A 20,240-nucleotide genomic window follows, 5' to 3' on the forward strand; every position below is an offset into this window, starting at 1 on the left:
AGTTTCGTTTCCTTGGCCTTCTTTTCGACAACAAGCTCACTTGGCTGCCTCATATCAGACGCCTGAAGATAGGATGGTTCCGTGAACTAAACGTCCTTCGCTTCCTTGCCCACACCTCTTGGGGTGCTGACCGTTCCACTCTCCTCCACCTTTATCGGGCCTTAGTGTTGTCTCGCTTGGACTATGGTTGTCAAGTTTACGGTTCAGCTGCCCCTTCTACATTGCGCCTCTTGGATCCGGTCCACCATCGTGGTATCCGTTTGGCCATCGGTGCCTTCCCGACTAGCCCTGTTGATAGTCTCCTGGTTGAGGTTGGGATCCCCCCCCCCCTTTCCGTTCGGCGCTCCCAGCTTCTGGTTTCGTATGCAATCGCCGTCCGTTCCTCTCCCACTCATCCTTCCTATTCTATCCTGTTCCCTGCCCAAGGAAGTCGCCCACCTGACTCCCGCCCTCGGGCGGGTTTACCGGTTGGGCTCCGCCTAGCGTCTCTTCGCCGTGATTTTCAGCTTCCTTCCTTTTCCTGTATCCCACGTTCCCTCCCCAACACACCTCCTTGGTTAGTTCCTCGGCCCCGAGTTCGGATGGATCTCTGCCGAGGTCCGAAAGATTCCGTTCCCCCGATGGTGTTGCGTTGTTTTTTCCGCCGCATTTTATCTGAGTTTCGGGATGCTGTTGTTTTTTACACTGATGGCTCTAAATCTGCTGATCGTGTGGGCTATGCCTTCACCTCCTCTGTAGGCATGGAAAATCATCTCCTGCCAAATGCATGTGGTGTGTTCACTGCGGAATTGATGGCGGTCTCCCGGGCCCTGGCCTTTATTAAACAGTCCAAGCTCAATCGCGTTTTGTTATGTACAGACTCAATGAGTGGCCTTCAGGCACTTGACCAGTGTTTCTCCCGTCATCCCTTGGTCTCCTCCATCCATGACCATCTCGCTGATCTCCACCATGCTGCTTGTTCTGTTAGCTTCCTTTGGGTCCCTGGCCATGTGGGCATCCAAGGAAATGAGCTTGCTGATCGTTTGGCTGGGGGAGCAGTCACTTACCCCCCATTCCCTGTCACCCCTCCTGTGGCGGATTTACGGCTTCATCTCAAATCCCACTTTGCGCAATCATGGGCCACATCCTGGGAGGCTACCTCCTTGTCTAATAAACTTCGTGCGATTAAGGTGACACCTGTCCCATGGCGTTCTTCCTTACGCCTCTCGCGAAAGGACTCAACCACCCTCTGTCGTCTTCGCATCGGCCATACCAGGCTGACCCATGGTTTTCTTTTGCGTGGTGAGCCACCCCCACTTTGTGGTTGTGGAGCTTTCCAGTCAGTGGCCCACATTTTGGTGGAATGCCCCCTTCTTTTAGCTCTGCGTACTAAGTACAGACTTCCCTGCACTTTACCCTTAATATTAGCAGACGATTCCCGGATGGTTGAAGTGGTTCTCAGTTTCCTCCGTGAAAGTGGTTTTTATTCTCAGTTTTAAGGATTTTCATCTCCCTCTGGAGTAGGGGCAGGGCGGTGAGGGTTGGGATGTCTCCCACTGTAGGCTGTGCTTGGAGATTCCTGACTCCCCTCCCTGGCCATGTTCCTTCTTTTTTCCCTTTTACTGTTTTTATCGCCTTTTAGGTTTGTTTAATCCCTTTTACAATCCGCCCTTTTACACTCTGGCGGTTGAACGCTTTTAAATAGCATGTGGTCTTGCTTGTACTGCATCACAGGTGGGATATTTCCTCTCTTGAGGTTGCCCATTTACTGACTTCCCTCCTTGTGTTTTTATCATTGACGACACAACTGCACTTTTTTAGCCTTTTACCTTTTACCTTTTACCTTTTATCGTTTTTGACTCTTCTGAGCTGTCCCTCTGTCGGAACTGACCGCCTTTGTAACAAGGGACTGATGACCTTGCTGTTTGGTCCCTTCAACCCCAATCAACCAACCAACCAACTACTCTTGATGAACTGTGGTATCGTGTTGAAGCTGCATCGGCAGCCGTACCTGTACACGCCATCCAAGCTCTGTTTGACTCAATGCCCAGGCGTATCAAGGGCGTTATTATGGCCAGAGGTAGTTGTTCTGGGTACTGATTTTTCAGAATCTATGCACCCAAATTCCGTGAAAATGTAATAACATCTCAGTCCTAGTATAATATATTGGTCCAATGAATACCCGTCTATCATCTGCATTTCTTCTTGGTGTAGCAGTTTTAATGGCCAGTGGTGTACATTGTCCGCACAGTCGATCATATATACACCACACAAGTCCACCGACTCATCTTACAGAAATGCAAATATTTTAGCTGCCACTTTTTTCTCACTCTGCGAAACGCCTTGGATTCCTTTCTGACGAAATGCCGACTTCGGTAGCTGTTGTAGATTAACACAATGTTTGCTTTATTTACCGCTGCCATTGCTCTGTTACGTATCAACATCACTAGCACGGTAGTACTGATGTGAGTTACTCGTCAAGTAAGCAGTCCACCTGCGCTCCGTTGCCTCATGCTGTGCTCACCATTGGGTATCTCCATTCCCACCCCCTGTTGCCAATTGCAGCCAATATTTTGGTTGCAAGATAGGCAATATGTGGGGCATCGAATGCCGTAAACATCGTTGTCCTTTTGGTACCTCGCACTCAAGGTATTCCTAGTCATTTTTGGCTTATTTTCGCGCATTTTTTTAATGGTACAAATGGCTCTGAGCACTAAAGAACTTAACATCTGAGGTCATCAGTCCCTAGAACTTAGAACTAGACGGCAAATCATCGAGTAAAACTGAAATGATATCAGGCGTTCCGCAAGGAAGCGTCCTGGGACCTCTGCTGTTCCTGATCTATGTAAATGACCTGGGTGACCATCTGAGCAGTTCTCTTGGGTTGTTCGCAGATGATGCCGTAATTTACCGTCTAGTAAGGTCATCCGAAGACCAGTATCAGTTGCAAATCGATTTAGAAAAGATTGCTGTAAGGTGTGGCAAGTGGCAGTTGACGGTAAATAACATGAGTTCCAAAATAAATCCGTTGGAATTCTATTACTCGATAAATAGTACAATTCTCAAGGCTGTAAATTCAACTAAGTACCTGGGTATTAAAATTACGAACAACTTCAGTTGGAAAGACCACATAGATAATATTGTGGGGAAGGCGAGCCAAAGGTTGCGTTTCATAGGCAGGGCACTTAGAAGATGCAACAAGTCCACTAAAGAGACAGCTTACACTACACTCGTTCGTCCTCTGTTAGAATATTGCTGCGCGGTGTGGGATCCTTACCACGTGGGACTGACGGAGGACATCGAAAGGGTGCAAAAACGGGCAGCTCGTTTTGTATTATCACGTAATAGGGGAGAAGTGTGGCAGATATGATATGCTAGTTGGGATGGAAGTCATTAAAGCAAAGAAGTTTTTCGTAGCGGCGAGATCTATTTACGAAATTTCAGTCACCAACTTTCTCTTCCGAATGCGAAAATATTTTGTTGAGCCCAACGTACATAGGTAGGGACGATCATCAAAATAAAATAACAGAAATCAGAGCTCTAACAGGTATAGGTGTTCGTTTTTCCTGCGCACTGTTCGGGAGTGGAATGGTAGAGAGATAGTATGATTGTGGTTCGATGAACCCTCTGCCAAGCACTTAAATGTGAATTGCAGAGTAATCATGTAGATGTAGATGTACACTAAGGACATCACGCACTTCCATGCCCGAGGCAGGATTCGAACCTGCGACCGTAGCGGTCGCGCGGTTCCAGTCAGCCTAGAACCGCTGGACCACACTGGCCGTCCTTTTATTTATGTATTCCTCGAAATTTGGTGGTGCGGCTTACATGCGATGGCGGCTTATTATATGGCCAGTGAGGTATAACTTCTGATAATTGGACTGTTTGGAGCTCCACAAAACGCGTCATACAGTAGCCGGTTGCACATTCTAGACGTCTTCCTCCGCGGCTGTCGAGAGCACTCCGGGGCGGCGGCCTGTCCAGATACGCGGCCGTATCGCGAACAGTGAAAGTCGGTCGCTCGCGGTCTAATTGCGGGGACGCAGGCTGGACTCCAAGGTCGGCAGGAAACCGGCCGGTCCTCCGCCCCCGCGCACCCCCCTCCCCCCCTGCACGCGGTGCCGCCTGGCGTCGCGACGCCACGTCTATAAGAAGGGCGGCAGCGCGCAGCCGCGTCCAGTCTGCCGCCTGCTGCCGCCGCTGTCGAGATGTCCGCCCGCCGCTCGCTCTTGCTCCTCTTCGCTGCCGCCGTGAGTACTGGCGATGCCGCACTCACGCCCAAACTTTCACCCTAATCACTCTTTCTCCGCCTCTATCACTATTACTTTACCTTCTCAGAAGACGCCTTTGACTGTTAACACACGTCAGTCCTATCAAGTGGGGTACGGCGAATATTTTCTTCTTCGATACCTGCAACAATTTAAAAATATATGTGACATGCATATGGATGTTATGAAGGACAGCTAGCTCTGAGTGTAGAAGAATGTACGTTAATGCGAATAAGTGGGAGGAAGGAACCATAAACGTTCGGATACAACGTTAGCATTGTCCTGCTTGAAACATTCACTTTCTTTTAAATATCTCAAAGCGATATGAAATGGAACGAGCAAAGGGGACTGTGGCAGCGGAAGGCGAATGGTCGACTTCGGTTTACTGGGAGAATTTTGGGGAAGTGTGGTTCGTCTGTAAAGGATACAGCAAATAGCGCATTCTATTCTTGAGTACTGCCCAAGTGTTTGCGACCAGCGCCAGTTCAGATAAAAGGAAGACATCAAATCAGTTCAAAGGCAGGCTGCTAGATTTATCAGTTGCATCGAACAACACGCAAGTATTACAGAGATGCTTCGGCAACTCGTATGGGAGTCACTGGAGGGAAGCGACGTTCATTTCGAGAAATTAACCGCCGTTTGAAGCTGACTGCAGAATAACGATCACGAAGATAAGAGAAATTAGGGCTCCAGACAGTCGTTCGTCCCTCGCTCTAATTGTGTGTAGCGCGGTGTGACCGCGCGGTTTAGGGCGCCATGTCACAGACTGCGCGGCCCCTCCCTCCGGAGGTTCGAGTCCTCCATCGGGCATGGGTGTGTGTGTTGTCCTCAGCGTAAGTTAGTTTAAGTACTGTGTAAGTCTAGGGACCGATGACCTGAGTAGTTTGGTCCTAAATTTGAAGATTTGTAGCGGGGAAGGAAGTGACTGGCAGTGGTCAACGTACCCCCCGCCCCTCAGTGCCTCAGAGTATGTACGTAGATGAAGATGTAGCTGTGTCATCACTAACGACGAAAATCGACACGGGTGAAAGCATAGGACAACAGAAAAAGCGGAACCTTGCCAGCGCTCATGAGTGTTCAAACGAACGGTTTGCGAGATAATGGCCACTCACTTCGTTACAAAGTACTGTCCCAGTTATTATGAATGTATTTGTATTGTGAACTCTTCTGTTACGTCCTAGACTAATTGGACTCGAATATCTCTTATGGCCAATGGTGCGAGAATTAGCTACATACCCCGTCAGTCCAAAAAGTTTCGAGTCTGGAATAATAAATAATGGAGAAAAATTAAGATGATGGTTTTAATACTTTAGGTGTTCTACATAATCTTCATCCCACTTAAGTACAAAGCACATGACGAATACAGCCGTGCGAAACTGTCAGAAAACTCTTTTGGGATGTTTTCACTTCGCGGTCGCTTTGGCTTCATTGTCGGTTATGTCGTCGAAGCATAGTGACCCGTCATGCGAATTTCTGCTCTCGGTCGTTTTGTGGTCTCCTCATCCATGATGATTTTAGTGCAAAAAAAAGTATTTTGCATTTTAATCAAGGTGTGGCAAGCGTACACGCGTTTTCGTTAGGGAGTCAGGGTGCACGGAACAAACTGTGGACAGTTTTTCCTTCTTCAAAACATTCTGGAGAGTGTCTTGAACGCTTCATTCAGGGACGTTGTTCCATTGCGTTTTGTGAGACAGCAAAACTAGGGCCGAATGTCCGCTACGTAACACTGCCTGCTCGCAACTTGCTGGTCGGATGCACATGCGTCGTTAACAGTTGCTAGTTGAAGCTGCGACCAGAGTCACTGCTTACAAACCAGGAATAAAATCAGTCAGAACTTTTTGGATGGGCGGTGTATACAATAAGAAACCGGCACGTGTTGCTGCTGATGTATTATAAGACGACTTCTGCGGAGCCAGTGCAGTTCAAGATGCGTAGGTTAAGCGAGAAGTGCACCTTAGTTCCCAAGACCTTCTATACTTTTCTGTCTGGGATTACCTTAAAGTAAAGTGTACAGCGCTGCCATTGATACGACTGAGGAATTGCAGCAGCATATTCTTCTGTCTCGCCAAGATTTGCACGGCGTTCCTTGTCAAAATTTTGTAGCTCAATGGAGAGAGCATCCAAACATGAGAACAAACCGTGGTGCATCTTCTTTGACAGGTACAGGTGCGCAGCGAATTGTAATAAGTGACGTATTCAAGCTAGGCCATGGCTGAAATCTGAGCCCAGTTTAGATACGGACCCTATCGTAAAGTCTACATATCCCACACATTTGTATTAACTAGGACTATAATTTATACGGAAGTCAGTGGCGGTTCATAACCATACATTTGCAATTAGTTTGCAAATGGCTCGTTACACACCGATGTTCATTGGGACAGTTTTGCTTCTATTATAGTATATTTGTCAGTTTAAGTTGGATTAAATAGTGTGTAAGCCTAGGGACCGATGACCTCAGCAGTTTGGTCCCATAGGAACTTACCACGACCGCCATCAGGCAGTAAACATATGTTGTGATTTAATGTTGTTTATGCAAAAGATCCCAACAACGGTGACATTAAATACTGAAGCTATGCAAATGATTTGAAATACGTACATTTCAGACGTATTTTAAAATTTTAAAGTTTGTTGACGCAAAACATTATCGCTGTACCCCGCTCGACAGTGACTAAACGTGGGAAACTGCGCTACTGTACTATATGAATAAATTATTTTAACAATGAAAGAGAACGACGACGTCTTTCAAGAAGTTTTATACGACTGTGTACCACAAGAAAGAAGAAAAATGATTATTACACTTATTAACGAACTGCAACTGCTCGCTACTAACTTGAATGACTTTTATTATGTTCTACACTAAAGTATTTCACGATTTGTGTGTCATATACTGACCTCTGTATTTAAAGCTGACTGTAGCGCCATATTGTAACAACTAGTATAAAGAAAGAAAACCTTTCTTGAGGAAGTAGTAAATACGCAACATTTTATTCGACAGCGCAGTCAAAACAAGGTAGAAAAAAGGACTGCAGTTTGCTCCGGAGGAGAAGACGTAGTAACGTATTCAGTGCTTTGCTGTCGATACAAATGGCTCGAGGGCGGCTTGTAACGTTTCTCTGTTGCACACACTTCTTACATTCACCTCATAATTGCCCAAATCCATTGATCTTTTACAGACGTTCTACACGGTCATAAGTCAGGCTTCAAATACAAATTGGCTACTGTTTAGTCTCCGATTGGCTCTAGGACTTTTTAAGGTACTCAAGTGATTTCCATCTCAATCACAGTCACGTGTGTCCGAAAAAAAGTCAACAGTACTTACTAGATCTGAAATATTGTAAAAACTACGGGCATGTGGTATACACCATTTTGAACTTTACAAGTCTGTGATGTTAATTTTAGTGATTAGAAAATCGAATCAAATTTACAAAGAACTTGGCAGTATGAGCACATTTCTCTGTATGACTTTGCATCGTGTCTGGCCTGGATGCACGCACCGATTCAGTTGAGAAGGATGTCATAAAGCTGTTGAATCCTCTCCTGCAGCTATTGTAACTGGTCCTTGATATTCCGGACACTGTCCCTGGGACGGAGTTGATGTCCGAGGCTGATCCCACACGTTCTATCGGCGCCAGACATGGGGATCTGCCTGGCCGCAGCGGTACGTCACCATGTCACCATCACGCAGACACTGCCATGTGCATACGTGCATTGTTCTACTGAAAAATGTCACCACGATATTGGCGCGTGAGAGATAATGCATGGGACACAGGTTGTGCGTGACAGTGTTGCGCCGTCAGTTCCCTCCCAGCCGTCATACCGAACGGCTTCCCTCACCATGAGGCCAGCAACAACACATCTTCTCTCTCTCCAGAACATTAGGACAATGGAACCTGTCCCTAAGTAGCCGCCGTACTCGCCGACGGTGGTCATACTAAGAACGGCGATTCATCGCTGAGCCTTAATACGACGCCATTCTGAGCAGACCATGCGTCCTGGCCACGGACGACACTCCAAGTAGAAGGACTGTTCAAAAAATTCCGGAAGATAATTAATTTCACGACAGTGGTGTGCTGGAGCGAAATGCGGTTGGCTCCCTGCGTACTCCTGTCTTGGTAATGTGTAATTGGAGCAAGCTTCATTGTTGTATGTCTGTTAGTTATTCTTCAGTGCTGTATTGAATAGAACGTTGTGCTGCACGGTTTGCAAATTTCGAGATGGCAGAGTTAAATGAGCAACGCGTCAGCATTAAATTTTCCTCGAAACTCAAGAAAACCTTTAGAGACACATCAAAAAGTTAAAGATAACCCTCGTTCAGGACGCTCTTCGATGTCTACAGACAACACTCATGTGAGAAACGTCAACGAAATTGTGCGTGCCAATCGAAGACTGATAGTCCGAGAGATTGCACAAGAACGTAACATTTCAGCTGGATCATGTCATGATATCCTTACACAGCATTTTGGAACGATTCGTGTTGTCGCCAAGTCCGTCCCACAGCTCATGAGTCAAGACCAGGAAGACGTTCGCCTCGCAATATGTGAATTTTGATCGCGCAAATGAGAACGAGATGTTCCTTAAGAGAAATAACTAGTGATGGGTCTACAGTTATTTATGATATGGACGAGGATTAATTCTTCACAATGGGCTGAGAAAGGTTCTCCAAGACCAAGAGAAGCTCGCTAGGTCAGGTCAGTTGTCAAAGTCACTGATAGTTTTCTTTGAATTTGAAGGATTAATTCTTCATGAATTCGTGCCACAGGAGAAACTGTTAATCGACGGTAGTATCGGGACTTGCTGCGACGCCTGCGAGAAAATGCTTGCAGGGAACGGCCTGAAATGTGGCGAGACAATTCATGACTCTTGCATCACGATAACATACCCGCACATTTATCACTGTTGTTGCCTGACTTCTGCACAAAAAACGAAAAGACTGTGCTGCCTCAACATCCGTTCTCTCCAGACCAGGCCCCTGGGGACTTTTTTATTTCCAAAGTTGAAAACCCCGTTGAAAGCACGAATATTTGCAACGATAGAAGAGATAAAAGAAAACTCACAGACGGTGCTTCGCACGTTCCAGGAAAAGGCGTACCATGATTGCTGGAAACGGTGTTGGGAGCGGTGTATCAGTTGCGGGGGAGTGTATTTCGAACGAGACCATGCACAATTCGTGAAAGGAGAGCGTAGAAAAATTTTCTGGACAAAGTTCCGGAATTTTTTGAACACACCTCGTACAGCCGTTTCTGGTGTGCTGTTAACTCGAGCCTACGCAAGCCATGGCTTTTTCCCTTGTTCGGCTGTTGCTAGTCTACGACCAACGGTGGGGGATGACACAGTGTTGCAGCGAGACTCCTATTTTTTGTCGCGGGCTATGAAGTGCTCGGTGCACAATGCGGCGATCCTCCACTGTGGTGGTCAGACGTGGTAGACTGGAACCTTGAGGACAAGGATGGCTGTTCTCAGTCCACGTGCTTTGCGACATTGGGTCACACTCACGTTCGAATGCCCCACAAATCTGGATATGCAAGATTCGACCTGGAGGCCAAATGGAGACACACAATTCCGTCAGGTGCTGACAACTCTTTATCACACGGTATAACCGTGTTCTTCACAGTGATTACTCAACATCTGACTGTTTCCGCTCCTTTTTCCAGTATCAAATTATCATGACAAAGAATAACAATCAAATATTCATCAAATTTCTTTGACAAAAATCTTTGACGTGGCGCTAAAAAGGGATATTACACTGTCATCATGTTCAAGATGGCAGGCAACAACTTGTTATTATGCGACGCAACTGTTTGTACAACAATTGCATTGTTGAGTATTTGGAAGCGAAGCGACGGAAAAAAGGGGAACATACTTGGGTGAAGTCGTGGGTTTTACGTCGAGATAAGAGAAGCATTCAACAAAATTTGTTACGAGCTGCAAGCGAAGGACGTCAAGTCTTATATAAATTAGTTTGGAGTTGATCAGAGTGCATTTCAGTGTTTTTTCAATAAAGTAGCTCCTCATATTACAAAGCAGAATACTCAGTTGGGAAAATATGTATGTGCAGAAGGCAGGCTCACTATGACACTGTGATTTCTTACTACAAGAGAGAGCTACTCTAGCTAACAATACAGCACTCGAATACCACAGTACACATTAACCAAGATAATTCCATAAAAGTGTGAAGCGATTTATAAAGCACTGAATGAGAAAAATCTGAAGATAAATAAATGTTTAATACACTATATGGGCATTAAGAACTATTTTTATTTTTGAATAATTTGATTACTGTTCCAAAAACTACAAAACTGATAAAAAGAAAGAAACAAATGGAGCACTTTTTAACTTGTGGCATCCAGAATTCAAAATTAGTCAAACAACTTTTATTTTAGAATGTATCCTCATCCTCTATTCTGGTTTGCTGAAGAGCGTCGTGGGAGTTCCTAGATGTAGAGGTGGTTGTGGCTGCGACTGTGGATTTGAAGTTGCCTGCAGTATATCCAATCTTCCTATCAGCACACGATGTACTATGCCCCATGCTCAGCCCCCACACCCGTACAAGCAAAGCTATTACAAAAGTCTAAGAAACACACAAACAACTTTTCAGCCACGTTTGCCAAAAAACCACTACAGGTGCCAAATAGCTGTAGCGATGCCAACGGTCCAACCGGTTACATTTCGCATAATGGTGAACGGAAGACGAAAGACTTTTGTGATCAAATCTACAGTGAGGCCCTAGATTTGGGCATATTTCTTTGGCTATAGACAAGATTTGACAAAGTTTCCTTTGATGTAAATACACTCCTGGAAATGGAAAAAAGAACACATTGACACCGGTGTCAGACCCACCATACTTGCTCCGGACACTGCGAGAGGGCTGTACAAGCAATGATCACACGCACGGCACAGCGGACACACCAGGAACCGCGGTGTTGGCCGTCGAATGGCGCTAGCTGCGCAGCATTTGTGCACCGCCGCCGTCAGTGTCAGCCACTTTGCCGTGGCATACGGAGCTCCATCGCAGTCTTTAACACTGGTAGCATGCCGCGACAGCGTGGACGTGAACGGTATGTGCAGTTGACGGACTTTGAGCGAGGGCGTATAGTGGGCATGCGGGAGGCCGGGTGGACGTACCGCAGAATTGCTCAACACGTGGGGCGTGAGGTCTCCACAGTACATCGATGTTGTCGCCAGTGGTCGGCGGAAGGTGCACGTGCCCGTCGACCTGGGACCGGACCGCAGCGACGCACGGATGCACGCCAAGAACGTAGGATCCTACGCAGTGCCGTAGGGGACCGCACCTCCACTTCCCAGCAAATTAGGGACACTGTTGCTCCTGGGGTATCGGCGAGGACCATTCGCAACCGTCTCCATGAAGCTGGGCTACGGTCCCGCACACCGTTAGGCCGTCTTCCGCTCACGCCCCAACATCGTGCAGCCCGCCTCCAGTGGTGTCGCGACAGGCGTGAATGGAGGGACGAATGGAGACGTGTCGTCTTCAGCGATGAGTCGCTTCTGCCTTAGTGCCAATGATGGTCGTATGCGTGTTTGGCGCCGTGCAGGTGAGCGCCACAATCAGGACTGCATACGACCGAGGCACACAGGGCCAACACCCGGCATCATGGTGTGGGGAGCGATCTCCTACACTGGCCGTACACCTCTGGTGATCGTCGAGGGGACACTGAATAGTGCACGGTACATCCAAACCGTCATCGAAATCATCGTTCTACCGTTCCTAGACCGGCAAGGGAACTTGCTGTTCCAACAGGACAATGCACGTCCGCATGTATCCTGTGCCACCCAACGTGCTCTAGAAGGTGTAAGTCAACTACCCTGGCCAGCAAGATCTCCGGATCTGTCCCCCATTGAGCATGTTTGGGACTGGATGAAGCGTCGTCTCACTCGGTCTGCACGTCCAGCACGAACGCTGGTCCAACTGAGGCGCCAGGTGGAAATGGCATGGCAAGCCGTTCCACAGGACTACATCCAGCATCTCAACGATCGTCTCCATGGGAGAATAGCAGCCTGCATTGCTGCGAAAGGTGGATATACACTGTACTAGTGCCGACATTGTCCATGCTCTGTTGCCTGTGTCTATTTGCCTGTGGTTCTGTCAGTGTGATCATGTGATGTATCTGACCCCAGGAATGTGTCAATAAAGTTTCCCGTTCCTGGGACAATGAATTCACGGTGTTCTTATTTCAATTTCCAGGAGTGTATTTAACGCATCAGCTTTTACAGATAAATATTATTGTGTAATACTGGCCTTATATACTCCATCAAGGCTAGTAACAACCTTAAACGGCACTAATGCACTGTGATTTCCATTCCACATGTCACAGGGACTAGGAACTCGAATCATATACATAATCCTGGATGGTAAAGTTGGTACGTCGTTTTCTGTATGAAATAAGACACTATTGTAAATATATCTTTACATGAAAATACATGTTATTACTAATTGCACAATCATCAAATAGTTAATTCAGTCACCGCTATTATCGATTACAGCTTGACACCTTAGCCCTCTCTCCGGCAAATCATCCACGTTACCAACCTCTCAATATCGTTTGACCCACTTCGCAACGAATATCTTTGACTTTATACAAATTTCAGCACCAGCTCCATATGAAAGCTTTGGTCCCTTTAGATGATTTATAAGGAGGAACACTACCTCGTAATGCTTCAGATATTGCACCCGCTTTAAACTGTAACCGACAAAACAAAACATTCAGCTCTCACACTGTTTATCTATACACTGTGCAAAAGTGCATTGATTACAGATTCGTGACCACTACCAGTGATGTCGTTGCTGGCGTTACATTTAAAATTGGCGTACACTTTCTTCCGTAACTGACTGTATGTACGTGTATCAAGTGACATCGACATCCAATCATATCTTCTAGATGCTCCACATTTTTGCTAGGCAGTGTAGTTAAAACACAATATCGTTTATAACAATTGTGAAGAACAACCTGAAGAAGAAAAAAGTCAAGTTCTGGCCTGGTTCTAATACTACGCTAAACTGTAGGATGGCAGCGGCTGCATGAGTATCTTGAGGTAAGAGGAACACAATGGGGATACCACATGTAACAGAACAATGCGTAGTGAAGGATTTTAACGTTCACACCAACCTTTTGGGCTGATGGCTGTTTTAACTTAACAACGAATCGATAACACGCACTGTGATTACTTTAACATTGCAATGACCTTGAACGCGATAGTACGTAGGCGTCGCAGCTCTGTATCACTTACTTTCGCAAATTGACATTTTCGATTAATTAAACAGATCAGATAATTATAAGCTGCAAACTCCTGAAACTTATTATGTATTATCGAATGCTGAAATATCACTGAAATATTGCACAGCCCCTGAAAAGACACAACAACAATTTACAAGTACTGGTATTAGCAAATTGCTTTAATTGTTTAATGCCAGCATTCAAATAAAATAAAATAAATATTTTCAATTAAAAGAATACCGAGCTGACGTCTTTTATAATAATAATAATAATAATAATAATAATAATAATAATAATGTCGTGTGACGAAGGCCTCCGTCCGGTAGACCGCTCGCCTGGTGCAAGTCTTTCGATTTGACGCCTCTTCGGCGACTTGCGCATCGATGGGGATGAAATGATGATTAGGACAACACAACACCCAGACCCTGAGCGGAGAAAATCTCCGACCCAGCCGGGAATCGAACCAGGACCCTGAGGATTGATCTTTTATTATGTAAACTGGCAGATACTTAACTTAGATTTACTCACGAATTTTTCAAAAATACAAAATTTTGTATAATTCTGTTACGTATTTGCAGTACTCGGTTGTGCCACTAGGAATCTTGGAATCAGAAACTTTCCCCAGATAATAACGACACCGATCAATAGTGAAGTGAAAAACTCACAATGTATTCTGATGCAAAATACCATTTTCTAAGAAAATTACCCTTTCAAAACAATCACTGGATGTTACAAATTAAGTAACCATCACTCTAAGCATCAACCTTAAAGTGTCGTATTGCTGGTACCGTCGTACGTCACCTTACGGTTAGTTTAGTAGGCGGCGACAATATGCCGTCGGTACACGGGCATTACTTAACGTTGCCGTGGCATTCAGCAAAGTTTTGTGACGTCACTTCCTGCTATTTCTCGTTGAGAAGCCATTTCGTCACGTGAAGCACAAAATAAGTTCTGCGATGTTTCGGCAACGTGCCACGTAAAGTACAAAGCAAGAACGCTTACTACGTTACAAGGAAAAGCAAGACGCCATGCTGTGCTTGTGTTTAACAGAAGCCCATAATCGATGGGCTTTGTTATACGCTACACTCTATAAATATATGCTGTTTTTATGCACCAGCACGTTGAATGTCTCGAGATGAATCGTTATTGGTACGAGCTGTAATAAAATGACAGGCAAAGTCATATTGGTGGTTAAAGAAATTCTGTTTTTAGCTATTTTCGTGTTATAGCTCCTGTGTAATGAGAGTAGGCTGTTTTTAATCAACGACCCATTTAAGATTCGTGAAAATATGTCTTTCTTATGATTTATTATATAATTAAGAATCAATAACACTTTGAAGAATAAAATTTTAAAAAAGACTAAGCGTTGTTGGCTGAAGCACTGCATCAGAGTATACAATTTTTTTATTTTCACCTTCACGTTTTCCAAAATGTTGATGGAATTTCATATAAAATTAATTAATAAAAAAATTCTGTAATATTTGATGTTCTGTAAATATGAGTACGCTCTCTGTCAGATGTGTGTGTGTGTGTGTGTGTGTGTATTATTTGGTGATCTTTTATAAGCTGAGTGGAAATGTATCTTCCATTTTTGTCTTATTACACGTTCACCGATTTTAGAATTTTTATTTAGAGAGAACAAAATGACTAGCATACGTCCAGGAAACGAAATCTTCGTTTTAATAGAACTAAGATAGTAATTTTATGCACATCCATTTTTGTGAACGTACTGTACGATTTTGCGAGCCAAATAAATCCGACAACTGCCAGTGGAGAGCGCTGAGAGCGCAAAATCACGCCAACCAGCTCGTGCAGCTTGCCAACGGCGCGCGTCTCGTGACGTGGCATATCCCGCCTGCGCGCACGTCAACGTTAACTGCCTCGTTCCGTCTGCCGACGGCTGAAGTTTGCGACAGCTCATCAATAAACTGTTGAGAAAGTTTTCTTCTCTGCCCACTGGGAACCCACGAGTGTCACGCTTGCAAGAAATCGTACGCCGTTAAGTCGCGCCACATAAACGCATGAGAGCGCAGTTCCTCTGTTTACGAGATAGCCTCGCGTTTGTGGCCTGCAGCTATAGACTGACGCCTGCAATGCCCGAATCCTTCGCCCGAGCGACGCCCGCAACTGCGAACGCCAGTATCCAGTCACCATTAGGAAGACGTACTACTCATAACTTTTACAATTCTTTTTGCCCTATAGCATCCCATACATTAACTTGGTAAACATGTAATTTTTGATGAAACTGCACTACATAAAAAGCACAGGAAACGATAAATCTAACTGTTTTACTTTATACTTGAGAAACAAAAAAATTGTTCATAACTGACACTATGTTGGGACGTTACAGAGGGAGAGTTGGGTTTAATGCCCCGTCGACGAGGGGGTCAGTAGAGACGAAGCGCTGGCCGCTGTGGCCGAGGAGTTCTAGGCGCTTCAGTCTGGAACCGCGCTGCTGCTACGGTCACAGGTTCGAATCCTGCCTCGGGCACGGATGTGTGTGATGTCTTTAGGTTAGTTAGGTTTAAGTATTTCTAAGTCTAGGGGACTGATGACCTCAGATGTTAAGTCCCATAGTGCTTAGAGCCATTTGAACCATTTAGAGACGAAGCGCATGTTCGATCTGATACGCAAGGAAATCGGTCTTGTTGTCTTGAACGCATGTATTCAGTCTTTCACCTTAAGATCCTTAGAGAAACTACAGAAAATCTAAATCTGAATGACTCCACGGAGATTTGAACTTCGCTACTCGTGCGAGTCCAAGGCCTTCATCACAGTGTTGCCTCATTGGGTTGGCCTCATCAAGAGAATACTTTCAATTTTCGACGGTAGTGAGTTACGGAATGAACGTAAAATCTAACCCAGAATGGTTGGACATCAAGATAAACATTTGAGCCTCTATAAAAACGAGTTAAGTGTATTAAAGACTATGGCCGTCCCGCTGTCAATAGATACACAGTTTCTTTAAACATAACCTGCAACTTTAGGAATTTTCTTATTTGAGATGTGTGATCGTCCAGCTGTTTAACGACTGTGCAAATGTTTAGAAACAAAAACGGGAAGGTAGATTAAGGTTTATACGAAGGGTTTCAGCGTCAGGGCATTGACTAATCAGGAGAAGAATAAGCTTTCATATACAGAGCGAATCGGCTTGGCATTCAGCTTACATGGGTTAGCCAAATCATGGGTGGCGAACGCTGGATAGGCTCCCTCCATTAAGGCATGGTCGTTTTCCTTGCGCAGCTGAGAAGCAGCTCTGTTACCAATCTGTTGTGTAAACTTCAGAGTTTAACTTCGAATTTTGTAAAATTTTCATGCGTTATACATGTGCAACACTGCCACTGTGGAGAATAAAGATTTCCGCAAATTGCAGCATCCAGTCACCCTTTGTTTTGCTCTTCAGTTTTTTCCTCCATTACCCGTTTCGAATCGCGCAGCGATTCATTATCAGATGGTACATATTTATTGCATGTTAGCAGCATTGTAGGGATCTTGTAGCTGTGGCAAAATGTATAAACGAAACATATAAGCGCCGAACGTGGCGAGGATTATTCACTTTATGGGATTGATTTAGTTGCGTTACTTGCAGTTATTAGTGGGCAACTAAAGCGATATCATTATGTGAATAATCCTAGACACATTTAGTGTTTACATTTTTCGTTCATACATTTTGCCATAGCTGCACGATACGGTGCAAACCTGCAATAAATATGTTCCATACGATGATAAATCGCTAGGCGATTCGGAACCGGTAATGGAAAATAAAAATTGAAGAATGAAACGAAAGGCGAGTGGTTGCAGTAATTTATGGAAACCTTTTTTTAAATTTTGTGTTTATGTCTGTTCCGTCGTAAGCTACATTCGGCGTCTTTAAAAACAAGACACATGACATAGTGAAACACACACTCTCTGTAGGAATATTGCAAGGAGTTCTTCTCCTTGTCCTGCATATGTATAGGTTCGACATGGCTATTAAGGGATTTGGTACGGTGAATTTAAAGGGTCCATAACGAAAATTTCACTCTGCAGCGGAGTGTGCGCTGATATGAACCTTCCGGGCAGATTAGAACTGTGTACCGGACCGAGGCTCGTACTCGGGGCCTTTGCCATTCGTGGGCAGGTGTTCTACCAACTGAGCTACCCAAGCACGACTCACGCCTCCTCGCCACAGCTTTAACTTAATTTAAGGGGTGAACGGACACACTTTCTGTGGCCACTTCGGGACAGAATATGTGTACCTCAACTATCTGCATGTGGTGTTATTCACATGAAAATGAGTGAAAGGATTCAAAAAGTTTGCGTATCTTGTAACTGAGACCAGCCCAGCCTTCTCGTAGTGGAATGTAGGAAACCACCTAAAAACTACATCCAAGCTGGCTGGCCCTCTGACGCTCGTCGGTAATCCGCCAGGCGGATTTAATGCTGGGTCGGCGCACCTCCCTGTCCACGCGGATATCCGGGCGAGTGGGATATACTAGGAGTACTCTGGAGGAAGAACTCCGAAATACCTGATGAAGAATCCATAAACTAATAACGATTGGAAGTGCAGGCGCTGCCACTTCACATAGGAGAGTAACAACGTATTTCGTGTTACTGAGAGTACGTCCATTAACAACGCAGTGGCATTGCGAAACTCCATCAACAAAAGAATATCATTTTCGGTTGTAGTATTACGATTTCGCCTAAACTGCGACTTGTTGTGATTCAATAAGGACAATCGAAATAATGGCGGAGGAGATTCCCAAACGCCACGAACCTAGCTGCCCGAGCCGAAGTGCGCTCAGTCTGCGTGAAATGCGGCTCTAATCCAGGGCGGATGGCATTCGTTGCGGGCGACGAATATCAGGACAACGGCGGAGGTGAGTTTCACTAATTAGTGAAAAGCCACAGCTAGTGATCAGCCACGGGGGACAGCTTGAGTAATGGCCTATCGGTCCTTTTAGAACTTCGGAGGGGAAACTGCAGAAACACGGACTACGGTAAGAACATTTAATTATTCACAATTTTTTTAAGCTTCGGACTAATTTAGGGAAGGAACTGTTTGGAGAACGTTGAGCTGATGAAAGGGCGTTGCTCCCGTTGTGTCAGTATCAAGCAATTATTGTAGATTAACACGAGAACATGCGAATGTATCTGAATCGTATAAATAAATATGCGACGCCTTAACTAGTCACATTCTTCCAATTAAGGTCAGAAGAGGAGTGGAATTTATGGGGAATATTCACAAATAATACCAGCTCCATCTCTAAGCCCTGCACGAAACACTTAAGTCCAAGCGCAAAAATTCTGCTTTACAGAAGACTTACCCTCCGCCCTTACCCGATTCCAACTAAGGAAGAGAGAATGACATAGTTGAACTTTAAATGTTACAAAAGGAATGTATAGAAAAATAATACGTTTGTTTGTGTTGCCATCTTCCGCAGCAGCTGTTCTCATCTGTCTTGAGCTGATTGCAACGTAATTAAAGTCAATTATAAATAATGCAGCGCAGGAAATAACGCAAAATCCCAGGAACTACAGATATAAAATGAAGCCTGTCAACATTAACCACTGTTAGCAAGAGGGGAAGGTGCAGACTATGTAAAGAAACACCGTAAGTAGCTTACAGACCAACTTCATAAAGAAAAAGCTATGTTTACCCTACAAGAATCAAGAAATAAATATACGAATGCATGTATCTAATTTACAGAATACCACTTAAGACGTTTTGTAAATAAAAGCGAAACTTCTCTGGCGTAATTCTTTTTAATTACATTTCAATCACATCAAGACAGATAACCTATAACAGCAGATATAGAAAAATAAGGGAAAAGTATAATCAGGACGAAAAAAGATGAAGTGTAGCAGAAAGGGGAGCAATAGCCTATCAAATAACAAAACTGAGGGATACGTAGTAGAACAAACAGAAGCAGACAAGAGCAAGATTGTGCCGTGTATACGAGACGAGGGAGGTATCAAGAGCGAACTGGCACAAATGAAAAACTTACGCCAGTTAACGAAATAAGAATTTCTCATATTTTGTTGTAACATTGTTCGGGAATGAAACAGAAACAGTAAAAACATGAGAAGACGGAAATGCAAGCTTTTGAAATACGGTGCTGCATAAGAATGTCATTAATGGATGGATGCAGCAGAAAACAGAGATACGCCGAAATAAAGCTTAGTGAGATATGTGCTAGAACATTCAGGAGTAGCGAAATTGGCTCGCTGAAGGCGAATTTCACTAATTTGTAGAACGGGCAATTACAAAGGGCGAATTGGAGAGAGAAAAATTATACGGGAAACTGTAGGAGAGAATATCTAGTGTGACAGGTATAAAGAGATTTGCACTGGTAGCAAGAGACGGAGGACAGCATAAAACCAATCTAAGTAGCGGTGACAGCTTGACGAAATATAATGTTAAGAGTAGCACCATTCTATACTACGAGTACGTGTCACAAGATGTATAAAAGAACACATCGTTATATTAAACTTGAAATACGTCATCATTTAACAGAAAAAATTCACAATATATTTGTACCCTAATTAGCTCAGCACCTACGCAGAATTTTCACCTTTATTAGCTGATCAAATTATGCTGCTCGAGTACTTCACATCAACAACATTGTATAAATTCGATATCAGATGCACCGTAATCATCATTTCACTTAAATAAAAGCTAAGGAGATGTGTGAACGCCTAAATTTTGCTATTTCATACTGATTCAGTCGAACGAAAGTATTCTACCCAGTTCCTTTCCTCGGAAACTTCGCTCCAGACCGCT

At 44.6% G+C, this 20,240-nt stretch overlaps 1 protein-coding gene across 1 annotated transcript in view; it reads left to right on the top strand.

The window, feature by feature from the left end:
- The first annotated feature begins 4,150 nt into the window (after positions 1-4,150).
- LOC126284323 (uncharacterized) overlaps positions 4,151-20,240 on the top strand; it is a 112,617-nt gene continuing 96,527 nt past the window's right edge. Inside the window, exon 1 of the mRNA XM_049983165.1 lies at positions 4,151-4,229. Within this exon, the coding sequence (XP_049839122.1) occupies positions 4,188-4,229 (42 nt within the window). The 5' untranslated portion in view covers positions 4,151-4,187. The remainder of the gene's footprint in view (positions 4,230-20,240) is intronic.

Source organism: Schistocerca gregaria, chromosome 8, assembly GCF_023897955.1.
Source record: "Schistocerca gregaria isolate iqSchGreg1 chromosome 8, iqSchGreg1.2, whole genome shotgun sequence".
NCBI classification, from domain to species: Eukaryota; Metazoa; Arthropoda; class Insecta; order Orthoptera; family Acrididae; genus Schistocerca; species Schistocerca gregaria.